The following is a 13549-nucleotide window of genomic DNA, read 5'->3' on the forward strand; positions in this document are numbered from 1 at the left end:
AGTGTTTTAACTACCTGAACTTGTTTAATGTTTTACAGAAAGAGTTTTACAAAATGGTTTAGGATATTGAGAATTTGGTTCAGAGAATGGGGTTTAGTGTTTTATCTTTTCAGACAAACTGTAATGTTTCGTGAGTGTTAGAGAATTTTGCAAACAAAATTAGTTATTTTGACCAGCGAGCTTCAGGTTTAGCCTGTGTGTGTGTTAACTATTTCAGAAATGTGATGTCAGAGCGGACAAATGTGTTTAAGCAATCGAGAAAAAACTGGCTCACTAATAATATTGGTTTAATAATCTCTGAGTGAATCATATTCTTAGAATTTGTTTTGTTGCTGCCTTGATATTAATGATTATATTTTAATTTCCATTTTTTCCTGTGTTTTTAATTGGTTTTGTCAAATCATTTGATCTGGTAACCTAAAAATGCTTATTGTGCTAGCATCAAAGTAAAGGTTTTATTCAACTCACCCATTCCTAAACACACACACACACACACACACACACACACACACACACACACCGATTACAGTCCTGTTTAATCTGCGATGACTCTTTGCGCCACTAGAGGGAATGAGTTTGTTTTTCATATTAGTGTGGAGTTACAAGTAAACAAGACACACCTTCACCAGGTAGAAACACACGGGAGAAACGAAAGGAAAAGAGACGGAAGAGAAGAGACGCCATTCCGAGGCTTTAAACCTGTTAACTGTGTGGATATTTAAACGGTCGCATATTTTGTGGTAAGTTCAGAACATAGGCTACTTCATGTTACAGTGATATAACAATTTTCCGCCATTTAGGTTTATGTTCCTCTTTACATGGGATTTAAAACACGAATCATTATATTTTGTCATTAGAATCTAAACAAAATGGCGGAAACGGCGACGACGTATTTTACTGATATCCTGCGATTTAGCCTATAGGCCTATATACTAGGAATATTTTTATATAGTAATAATAACAGTTTGTTTTATATAATATTATATAATCATTAAAAATATATATTTTGCCTATATTCTGATATTTTTAGATCAGGTAACGACAAAATAAACATTTTGAATTTGAAGATATTTCTCCAACAGAACTTTTTTTTTTTTTACACAAATGCATTATTGTGTGAATTATCAAATTAGAAGTGACATTAATATTATTATTACTGTATATGTTCACATGTTATGAACCAGTGAATGTTGTTTCTGTTGCACAAATACGAGTAAATGAGACATGCTTCTCATGACGCACTTAGGCCTATATATATTCTGTACAACAGAATCAACAATCACTGGTACACTGTAAAAATGAATACGCTATATCTACTCAATAAAACTGTGGCAACAGATTACAAGCAATATTATTAATTAAATTGTTACATTTAATTAATAATATTGCTTGTAATCTTTTGCCACAATTTTATTGAGTAGATATAGCGTATTCATTTTTACAGTGTAAACTGGTAAATTCGACACATTCTGGATGCAGTATTCAGCACTGCTTTTGCAAGATCACTAGTATTAGACTGCTAAAAGTATTAAAGTAAATTATGTTCTTAAAATAAATGTAAATTATTACATTTCAAACTGTAGCCTACAGTTACACACACACACACACACACACACACACACACACACACACACACACACACACACACACACACACACACACACTGGTGTGATTGAATGTTAGTTTGTCTCTGCAGATTATTGTTTTGTCATGTGACAGTGTCTGTCTGAAATACACAATTAAGTTAAAAGTCTATTTGTTTAAGAAAAAGCAATTATGTTTATGATGGACAAAATAATCTGTTATGAATGGACAGTGCCTTTCACAACGGTATAAGGAAATTTGAAATCACAGCATATGCCTTTAATGTTTTTGTGACTGGGCATGTTTATCCAAAACCCTAATAATTAAAATTTTCTGTTGTTTACTTGCTTGGTGAAGAAGAGGATAGAAGTGTCTTTTACTGAACAGAGTTGGACACGCATGTTCTGTTAAAGGTTCATTAAAGGGTTAAATGGGCATTAAACGGTTCTGTACAAGCTTTAAACCTATTGACAGATTTAGAAAAATGTCAAGTATTCCTAAAGAACCTTTAAATTACCATTTTTTTTTTTGTTTACAATGAGATATATTTGTATGTGTTCATTATAATATGGGGAAAGTCAACGTTCTAAAAATAATTAAGATGTACTTTGATGTAGCTGTATTGTAACATTGTACTACAGAAAACTATTTAAAAATAACTGTGTTTCTTCACAAAAGGTCTGACATCTGTTTTGAGAAATGAGAGCAGGAGAAAACTAAAATGAGTTTCCATACTAAAAGACAAGATGAGGACACTGCCTCTGAAACGAGTCCTCCATCTCCTGGATCAAGCTGTGATCAATCCATGAGGAATCTTCCGTCTGGATCCAGTGATGCAACAGTGACCTCTGACCCTAGGTGAGACAGTGGCCATTTGAGCATTAACAGATGCTTTTATGCAAAGTGATTTACAGTGTATTCCTGAAGTCTGCAGTGGGTGAGTGGAGATACTGAACCTTCACAGAGAAGCACAAAATCACTTTCCTGAATTTTCACTGTCACTGTTCCTCACTGGTGGAACAATCTTCTCAACTTTTCCAAACAGATTAGTCCCTTACAATTTTCAAGATGTGTCTAAAAAATTATCTTTGAGTACTTGACTAAATTTTGTTTAACAATCAGCTCTCTTTCTAGTAATTTCTGTGCATTAAAAAAAAAAATTCTGTTGGATGAACTGTTTGAAATGCTTATACTGTAAATGGCATTTGATGAAAAGTATCTGCTAAATTAATAAATAAGTGTAAGTATATTGAGTATTCTAGTTATACGGCATAGCCAGTGCTCCAAAATTCCATTTTGTTTGTTTGTCATTTGTCAGTATCAGCAGGAGGAAGAGACTGAGATCAGAGTCTCCAGAACCCAGCGGTGTGTCTCTGAAGAGTAACGACTCCATGAGGCATCCCGTTTATTTCAGTGATGGACCAGTGACCTCTGACCCTCCGTTAGTATGAACCTTTACTTGCTGATTTATTGTAGTGCATCTAAGATGAAAAATTATTTTAATGAAAAAACTTAGTAAAAAAAGAAAAAAGAAAAACCATGAAATAAAATAAAATTTTTGAATATGCTTAACATGAAGAGGGATCTAAAATCATATATAGTGTTACGATCTTTTAAAGTCTAGGAGATGTTTCGCAACACTTATTTTATTATTACTGCTGATGGCTGAATAAAGTGGAAAAAAAACACATGACAGACTCAACTTAAAGAGACAAACTGGATTTTATTGACACAAAGCCGAAGCCACTAGATCCAGTTCTTAGTAATAAGGAAGTATGTTTAAAGATATAAATGATCAAACAACAATAAAAGGGAAGAGAACCAAAAAGTGGCGCCAAAGAAAAGAACAGAATATAACAAAACAATCCTTATACTAAACCTTAACCTAACCAAAGAAAAAGGTGAAAAGAAAACCGAAGTCTTCGGTGCATCCGGAACCTAAATAAACTAACTACTAAAACAAAACATACACAGAGTGGCACTCACTCGTAACCTAGTGTATCTAACAAATAAACAACACTACGGGTATTATGTATACCGCGGCATACTGACCTGTCGTTCTCTTTCCCAAAGAGCCGTGTTACAGGACCCCATAGCATTGAACTTGGACACAAATCGAAACTATTGTCTCTAAGATTGAAACATAACAAGTACTAAAGGTACAAATAAACCAAGCACAAAGCACACAACTCATTTCACTACAAAGAGCAAGACTTCACTATATGGATCTCAATTCACATTTTAGATAACTCAAACCGCTACACGAGCTCATGGTCGCTTCAGAGAGAGAGAGCATGAATAAGCACGCCATCCCTTTGAACCCAGCTGGACAACTCTAATTGGCTCCCGGGCGCCGCCCCAATGATGAGTGACGTCCCGCTTGGCCAGTCACAGCAGCCTGCGAGCCGAGAGTGAGCTAGAAACAGAGAGAGATAATGAGCACAAACAATCAACACGTGCAAAGTATACTAGCGTGCGCAGACCAGTGAAAACAAAACAAAACACACGTGGAACGTAACAATAGTAACTAATATATGTATGATGTTAATTAATGGTCATTCTAATGACTGCAATTGCTGCTTTTTATTTTTTAATTACAGCAGGGCGGAGACACAAGAGCTGATCAGATCTGTGCCATTCTCTACATCCCACTATCAGGACAAAACTGAAGCAGTCCTGCAGACACACACACTGGAGACTGGAGACCAGCAGAGAGTCAAAGACAAGCACAAAACCAGCATGAAGAACAAGTATGAGAGATTATTTGAGGGAAACAAACTCCAAGAGAATGAAACCCTCCTGAACAGGATCTACACACAGCTCTACATCATAGAGGGAGAGAGAGAAGGAGTGAATGAAGAACATGAGGTTTTACAGATGGAGAAAACAGCCAGAACACAACACTCACAAGACACTCCAATCTACTGCAATGACATCTTTAAAGCCTCACCTGAACCAGGACGTGAGGAGAAAGACAAAATCAAGACTGTTCTTACTAAAGGCATCGCTGGAATCGGGAAAACCGTCTCTGTGCAGAAGTTCATTCTGGATTGGGCAGAGGGAAAAGACAATCAGGATGTAGATTTCATGTTTGTGCTTCCATTTCGAGAGCTGAACTTGATCCGAGATCATCAGTACAGTCTTCACAGACTTCTGCTGGACTTTCACCCTGAACTTCAAGATCTGGACTCAAAGATTTATGAGGAGTGTAAAGTTGTGTTCATCTTTGATGGTCTGGATGAAAGCAGAATCACACTGATGTTTTCAGACGCTCAGAAAGTTTTGGATGTGACTGCGACTTCATCAGTGGGCGTGTTGATGTCAAACCTCATTAAAAGAGAGCTGCTTCCCTCTGCTCTCATCTGGATCACCTCCAGACCAGCAGCAGCCAATCAAATCCCCTCCAAATACATCAACCGTCTGACAGAAATTCAGGGATTCAGTGAGCCTCAGAAGGAGGAATATTTCAGGAAGAGAATCAGTGACGAGCATCAAGCCAGCAGAATCATCTCACACATCAGAAGAGCAAGAAGCCTCCACATCATGTGCCACATACCCGTCTTCTGCTGGATCTCATCCACTGTGCTTCAAAAGCTCCTGAAAGAAGATCTGAGTGCAGAAATCCCTCAAACTCTGACTGAAATGTACATCCACTTCCTGCTGATTCAGATCAACATGAGGAATCAGAAGTATGAAGAGAGAGATCCAGAGAAACTCCTGCAGTCCAACAGAGAAGTGATTGTGAAACTTGCTGAAGTGGCTTTCAAACAGCTGATGAAGGGCAATGTGATGTTCTATGAGGAGGACCTGAGAGAGAACGGCATAGACATCACTGACGCCTCAGTGTATTCTGGGATTTGCACTGAGATCTTTAAGGAGGAATCTGTGATTCATCAGAGGAAAGTCTACAGCTTCATTCATCTGAGCATTCAGGAGTTTCTCGCTGCTTTCTATTTGTTTTACCATTATGTAATGAAACATGTTGATACATTGCAGTTTTTTGATGTAGTGCATAATCTGCATAGGGAAATAGTCAATAAAGCCCTTGTGAGTGAGAATGGACATCTGGATCTGTTCCTGCGGTTCCTGCTGGGCATCTCGTTGGAGTCCAATCAGAGACTCTTACAGGATCTACTGACACACACAGAGAACAGCTCAGAGAGCATCAGGAGAACCACACAGTACATTAAAGAGAAAATCCAAGATGGACATGGACTCTCCACTGAAAGATCCATCAATCTGTTCCTCTGTCTGCTGGAAGTGAAAGATCAGACTCTGTCCAGAGAGATTCAGGAGTTTGTGAAATCAGTCAAACATTCAGAGAAGAAACTCTCTCCTGCTCACTGCTCAACAATCGCCTACATGCTTCAGATGTCAGAGGAGGTGCTGGATGAGCTGGACCTCAAGAAATACAACACATCAGATGAGGGAAGAAGAAGACTGATACCAGCTGTGATCAACTGCAGGAAAGCTCAGTGAGTGTTAAATCATGTCTTCTTTCTAAATTAACTCTAGTTTAGATTTGTTTGTTGTTGTTGTTCACAGTAATTTATCCTGATTTTATTTTGCTGATTGTTTTTTCTTAATGTCTGACTTATTTTATAAGAATGAAGCAGATATTTTTTAAATGACATTTGTGGAATGAAGTTAAAACAATTTATTTCCATCTGTTCTGCTCTTTTTCAGTCTTGCTGGCTGTAATCTCACTGCCCAGGATTGTGGATATGTGTCATCTGCTCTAACATCCTCAAACTGTGTCCTGAGAGAGCTGGATCTGTGTAACAATGACCTGCAGGATTCAAGAGTGAAGCTGCTCTCTGATGGACTAAAGAGTCCTAACTGTCAGCTGGAGATACTGAGGTTTGAGTTGATTTATGATTATTTAATATTTAGTATTCCATACTTTAAATAATGTTTTTTTGTGTGTGTGTGTGTGTGTGTGTGTGTGTGTGTGTGTGTGTGTGTGTTTAGGTTGTCAGGCTGTATGGTGACAGAGAAAGGCTGTGGTTATGTGTCTTCAGCTCTGAGTTCAAACCCCTCACACCTGAGAGAGCTGGATCTGAGCTACAATCACCCAGGAGAAACAGGAGTCCAGCTGCTCAACGACAAACTGAAGGATCCAAACTGCTCTCTGCAGTTTCTCAAGTATGTGGGGCATTTTTATTTTTTTGTAATAAATACCGGCAGCCAATAATTAGAATCCCCCCAAATAAAACCGATCTAAATCAAACCAAAACCCTAATCTTGCACCACTTCTGTGATTCTTCTTCCATGAATGTGTTAACTGGCACGCGGCATGTAACTACCAACAACTGACGCTATGCACTCATAGCAAAATCTGTGAGGCCAACGACATCCAGCTGGATAGTGAGTATGGGGCGAAAAATAGCTGGAGCATGGCCATAGCCAGCTATGAAGTCACCGATGTAATTGCCTAATAAAGTATTAACACTAAGGTATTGCACAGCACTAAGATCATCTCTTCTGAGCTGTCTCATCTGAGCTGCCTCATTGGTCTGTCACTGCTTGTCAGTGTCAAAATATTTGAGATGACAAATCAAATCAAAGTAGACAGGCTTTATGTTCACTGAAGCCATTGAGCATGAATTTCAGCATGACTGGACAGCCCCTTCAGTTAATGATCATAAAGTGTGAGATAAGATGTAAGTAGCTAAACTAAACGAAACCTAGTATTTATATTTGATAGGAATATGATCAATATGAAGAATAATATTTCAGAGGAATCAAAATTTTCTCATGGGTGCTTCTTCAAAACTTAAAATAAATCATTCCATTTTCATGCTGATGACACCCAATGTTATCTGGCCTTAAAGCAAAATTTGGATGGTTTGGATATTCATAAGGCCTGTTTGTCAGATGTAAAGGCCTGGTTGTATTTAAATTTTCTGATTTATAATGGACCTTCAGATCTTTTAATACTCCCAAACTTGTGTGAAGCCATGGGTGAAAAATCTGGGCTTTGTGTTTGATGAATCTCTGAAATTAGATAGGCAGATAAATTCAGTGGTGAAATCATGCTTTTTTCAGCTCCGACTTTTATCGAAAATAAAGACATTCCTTTTTTTTTTTTTTTTTTGAAAAAGTAATTCATGCCTTTATCTCTTATGTTGCTTTATGTTGGGATTAGTCAATCAGGGGTGCGTTTCCCATACAAGTATATAGCTCGCTTCTTAACTACCATAGTACGATGCATCGTTGGAGAAATCAACTAGCTAGTCACGACTGTTTCCCGAAACCGTATGTCGCAAAGTATCGTTCAACCACGTTGGTTTATGACGTCTCGCACGTGGTGGACTAATAACTTTTTTTAATTAATCTGTTTGAGATCGAATTAACGCTAGATTTTGTCATATAAGTTACAGACATGGCATCTGAAGACCATTTCTAATTTTTCTCAGTTATTTTGCTTTATTACCAGACTCAATATTTGGCTCGTTCTTACATAGTAGAGGACGTTCGCACATGCGCAGTCTTCAAAAACAGTGCTTTAAATCTCGACAAACTAAAAGACGTAAATTACATTTGTATGTATTCAAAATAAATAACACGGGTTGTACTGAATGTCAGCTTGCTTATTTTGCTGAAGATTAGGATTTATTCAGTCCACATCTCATGTAAACTAGAAACTATGCTTCTAACCACAGCTCGAGAGCTGTCGTTCCAACCAAACAAGTTTGCGATGCTGTTTGCGAATGTTGGTTGGAACGATGGTTTCGGGAAACACCAAATCGTTGAACTATGCTGATAACGACGGAACTTGCGACCATAGTTGGCTAACGATGCTTTCGGGAAACGCACCCCAGCTTTGTACCGATTAAAATTTGTTAAAAATGCGGCAGCTAGACTGCTGATGGGTGCTCAGAAACGGGATCATCTCACTCCAGTTCTGCGCTCCTTACTCTGGTTGCCATGGCAAGATAAAGTGGATTTGAAAATATTACTTCTCATTTATAAATCACTAAAGGGATTCTTCATCTTACCTTTCTGACGTACTGACTGAGCACCATTCAACAAGATCACTCTGTTCTTCCAACCAGAGACTCTTGTTCATCCCCAAGTCAAGGCTGAAGGCTTTCTCGGATGCTGCTCCCAGACTCTGGAATTACTTGCCCATTTTCTTTAGACTAGCTCCATCTTTATCTGTGTTTAAGTCTAAGTTAAAAACCTTTTTGTTAAATAAGGCATATAATACATGTTGATTACATGTTATTTGAATATGCACTGCAAAAAGAGATGTGTCAAAAAACAACACATGTGACTGTGTAGATAGCATTTTGACACATGTTGTGTAGATTTTAGCACACAATGTGTGTTAAAATGTAACTCTGGATAGAATAGCACTTGGTGGAGGGCAGTTTGTGTTTATGAAAAAAAATTATAGGTAAATTTTATATGGTATCCCATGAAATACTCTAAAATAAATAAAGCATTACATTCAAATAAATAACTGAAATCTTAATTCATGAAAACTTAAAGATTAACAGGTGTTTTTTTGCAGCCAATCACATCATGCCTCTTTTTCAATGTCTTTTTCAAATGCTGCTTTCACATGTTATTAATAACCAGAATGACTTTATTTCTGTCAGACTCTACAGAAGCTCTTATTGAGAATTAACAGGTTTTGGTGTTGACGATTCATTGAACGTTTCATTTAAAGTCACCAGAATCGTGATTAGTGTCATCTTTATTTGGGCTCTTGACCCTTGACTCTTTAACATTAGTTTTCTCTGATTGCTGTAAATGTGTATTTATTTGAACACATTTGAAACAGCAGAAATAATCATTAGAAAAATATGCTCAGATGATAATATTATCATCATGGACATGTAAGATTGTTAAGCTCAGCTAGAGTTTAATGTTTGAAAGGTGAGTGTAATATATAGAAGAAGATTTTTTTTTTAATTAGCATATTGCAATTTGCTTAAAATAATTTTTTTATTACACAGTTCGTACAGAACCTTACAGACTATGGTATCAAACAGACATCAAGAATCAGCGTATGAATCTCAACAATGGTGACAAACTCAAAGCTTCATGCCGCAATGCATGCTGGGTGCCACCATAGTACAAATCTCATCCATGACTCCCAGCATGCATTGCGGCATGAAGCTTTGAGTTTGTCACCATTGTTGAGATTCATACGCTGATTCTTGAGATCTGTGTTTGACTATAGTCATTTAAAAAAAAAAAAAATAATGTTTTCTGAAAATTTTAATCAGATTAATGCAGATTAAAATTTTCAGAAAACATTTTTTTATTTTATTCTGCACTGCTGGATAGCATGATGTAGTTTCACAAGATTGTTATAACTAGCAGCACATAAATAAATTAAATGCGCACCATCCATATACTCATAAACTTGATCACATCAGCACTTGCTGATTATGACATCATCAAGAAACATCTGATCATATTTTCTTTCACCATAACAAATGTATTTTATTAAAATACAGTAACAGCAGCCAGAGAAACACTAAAAGGAGAGTAAAGGGTCAAGAGCTCAAATAAAGGAGCCATTAATCACGATTCTGGTGACTTCAAATAAAACATTCAATGAAACATCGACATCTAAACCTCTGTTAATTCTCAATAAGAGCTTGTCTATGTAGATTCATGATGTCTAAACCATCCAAATGTTCAAACAAACTCTTTATTAAACGTCACTGGACTCCATAAACACAAGTTAACAATACGTTTCAGTTTTCATCCAAACACTCAGTTGTAAAAACACAGGAAGTAACTCTGGCAAATACACACCGACTACAGTCACATGTGACACATATCTGACACAAGTTGTGTAACTATAACACATTAGTGTGTAAAAGGTTTCAACACACTTCTGTGTAAGAGGAATAACACATTAGTTGTGTTAAAGGTAATACATAATGTGTAGTCCTTATAAACACAGATGTGTTAAGAATCAACACAGGTTGTGTGTTAAATTTGACACAACATGTGTTGTCCCTGAGCACACACACTACATGTGTTCAAATCTACACAACATGTGTTAAAATCTACACTACATGTGTTAAAACTGATACAACATGTGTCATTTTTAACACATCTCTTTTTACAGGTTGTGTTGTTTTCAACTCATAATTTTATAAGAGCGTGCCGACACTCACCATCACTGTGAATGGTATGCAGTGTTTGCTATGTTCTCAAACAAACAGGCCAGTGTAAATACAAGTTATTTGTATACAATATTTTGTCAGTTGTTACATTTGAATTAAATTCAAAGTGCAAACTCGGTGAACTGTTATCTCTTCATGAACTTTCCTCAAAAGCAGCATTATCAATTAGGGATTGAAGTGTGAATAACTGAATAATGTCCAGTACAGTGAGTCTGTCCAGTCATTGAGCTTGAAACATTGTCTTGTACTTTGTGTGCACATGCATTCTGTCCTCAACTATTGATTAAACGCTTAATATTGTTGCATCTGGCCCTTTCCCATCTTTGCTGCTTCTGCACTTTTGATGATCAAACATTAATCATTTGTGCTGTACATTTGTCTCTTTCTAGTTTGGATCATGGAGGCAATTTCAGAATCACTCCAGGACTGAGAAAATGTAGGTCTTTTTCTCTTTCACACTCACATGCACAGAGTCTAAAATTGTCCTTCACTTTTAATCTCTCTTGTTGTCCTCAGATGCCTGTGATCTCACACTGGATCCAAACACAGCAAACACTCATCTCATCCTGTCTGAGGAGAACAGAAAGGCAACATGTGTGAAAGAGAAACAGCCGTATCCTGATCATCCAGAGAGATTTGAGCTCCGGGAACAGGTTCTGTGTGGAGAGAGTCTGACTGGACGCTGTTACTGGGAGGTTAAATGGACTGGAGTTAAGGCAGATATAGCAGTGACGTATAAAGGAATCAGCAGGAAAGAAAATAATGGCAGTTGGTTTGGATACAATGACAAATCCTGGAGTCTCTTCTGCACTGATAATGTTTTCACTGTCTGGCACAATAATGTGAACAATACCATACCTGCCCCATCACCCTTGTCTAAAAGAGTAGGAGTGTATGTGGACATGTCTGCTGGCACTCTGTCCTTCTACAGCGTCTCTGACACACACTCACACACACTCACACACTTACACACATTCAACACCACATTCACTGAACCCCTCTATGCTGGGTTTAGAGTTTATAACTCAGTGTCTCTGTGTCAAATTTAACAACCTGCTGTGAGAGTCAACTGAAACATCACAAGAACCCTTGTTCAAGATTGCTTAACTTATAACATGTGAATTAACCCTAACGTTGCATTGACCCATTAAACTGTTTTGGAATTAAATTTTGGCAAATATTTTAAGCACTTTAATCCAGTCATTTCAGGTGCCTGTGACTCTTGACTGAGAAAACCATGAATGTGTAACAAAGCAAAATAAATCCAATAACATTTCATGAAAACTCCTTGTGTGTTCAGATGTGTTTTATTCAATGTTTAAATTATTTGCATACATCAAGTGTTGAAAAGATGAAGGACTTCTGCCTTTACTATGAGTATGACTTGTTCATTCCTGTAAAACTGCTTAATTTATCAACATAAGTGACTATTCTCTGTTCTTTTCAGAACATGTGATCCTGAATCCAAGTAAATTATCAAGTACTCTCTACAGTTCTTTTTTTAAGTTACTAGAATGTGTGTGTGTGTGTGTGTGTGTGTGTGTGTGTGTGTGTGTGTGTGTGTGTGTGTGTGTGTGTGTGTGTGCATACAGAGCATGTCACTCATCAGTGTGTTTGTTTGTAGCTTGTTCATGTGAGCTGCATGTTCTCATTCTCATATGAATGATTGTTCAGTGATTTTGTTTGAATGACAACAAAACTCAAATAGTCCTGTTTGGGCCAACTGAGAACAGTGATCTGAGCAATGTTGACTTGGTTTCTCTCACTTCATATCGTTCGTTTGCTGCAAAGAATATGGGTTTTATATTGGATAGTGGACTAAAATTTAACAAACAAATTAATACAGTTGTCAGTTTAAAGTTAAACCATTCCTAAGCAGGAACAGTTTTGAGATCGTAATTCATGCTTTTATTTCATCACGGATTGATTACTGTAATTCGCTATATCAAGGGCTACCTGCTTCATCTATCCACCGGCTTCAACTGGTCCAAAATGCAGCTGCCCGTCTGCTTACAGGCATTCGCAAACGGGATTAAATATAGCAAGTCTGCTCACTGCACTGGCTACCTGTTCAGTATCATATTGAATTTAAAGTCTTGTTGTTTGTGTATAAATCTTTAAACAATCTCGCTCCTCAGTACCTTACTGAGTTGGTTATGGAACACAGCCAGACTGCTCAGATCACAGACCAATTATCTGTTACGAGTACCCAGATCAAGATTGAAATGCAGGGGCGACAGAGCCTTTGCAATAGCTGGCCCCAGGTTATGGAACAAATCGCCATTACACATCAAAACAGCATCCACAGTGTTGGAGTTTAGAAGTCTTTTAAAAACCTATTTGTACTCTTGTGCGTTTAATGTCTTATGAAAGTGATTTTAGTGATGTCTTACGATTTTAATTCTATGGGATGGACCTAGATATATCTTGTACAGCACTATGGTCAACCAAGGTTGTGTTTTAAATGTGCTTTATAAATAAAGTAAACTTGAAACTTGTTCAGAGTAATGTAATTATATATTGTCTCCTGCAGGGGGAACTGGAGGCTTCAGTCAATATTTATTTTTTATAATTAGTAAATAAAATAAAATAAAGTCATGAACAAATCATAACTATCAATTAATTATCCCTTCTTCAGACCGAGCAGAGATTGAGGAATTAAAAAAATATATATTTTCTTTATTTCTCGCATGTGTATGGGATCATTCTGTGATTTTTTTTTAAGCTTGATGATGGTCTATTATTCACTGCCATTATATGGACACGTGCAAGCAGTATATTTACTTGAAAAATTATACTTTTGTTGTTCC

At 37.1% G+C, this 13549-nt stretch overlaps 1 protein-coding gene across 2 annotated transcripts in view; it reads left to right on the plus strand.

Moving 5' to 3' along the window:
* The first annotated feature begins 602 nt into the window (after positions 1–602).
* Positions 603–13549, plus strand: part of LOC309493651 (NACHT, LRR and PYD domains-containing protein 3-like) — a 78160-nt gene continuing 65213 nt past the window's right edge. Inside the window, exons 1-8 of one of the 2 annotated variants that reach the window (XM_082162838.1) lie at positions 603–740; positions 2263–2442; positions 2903–3025; positions 4185–6059; positions 6271–6444; positions 6556–6729; positions 11129–11175; positions 11256–11827. In XM_082162838.1, the coding sequence (XP_082018964.1) occupies positions 2306–2442; positions 2903–3025; positions 4185–6059; positions 6271–6444; positions 6556–6729; positions 11129–11175; positions 11256–11788 (3063 nt within the window). In that variant the 5' untranslated portion in view covers positions 603–740; positions 2263–2305 and the 3' untranslated portion in view covers positions 11789–11827. Of the gene's footprint in view, positions 741–2262; positions 2443–2902; positions 3026–4184; positions 6060–6270; positions 6445–6555; positions 6730–11128; positions 11176–11255; positions 11828–13549 lie in introns of those variants that run through there. The other variant, XM_082162837.1, reaches the window with a different exon arrangement.

The sequence above is a fragment of the Leuciscus leuciscus genome (assembly GCF_965113295.1).
Source record: "Leuciscus leuciscus genome assembly, chromosome: 3".
In the NCBI taxonomy this organism is placed as follows: Eukaryota; Metazoa; Chordata; class Actinopteri; order Cypriniformes; family Leuciscidae; genus Leuciscus; species Leuciscus leuciscus.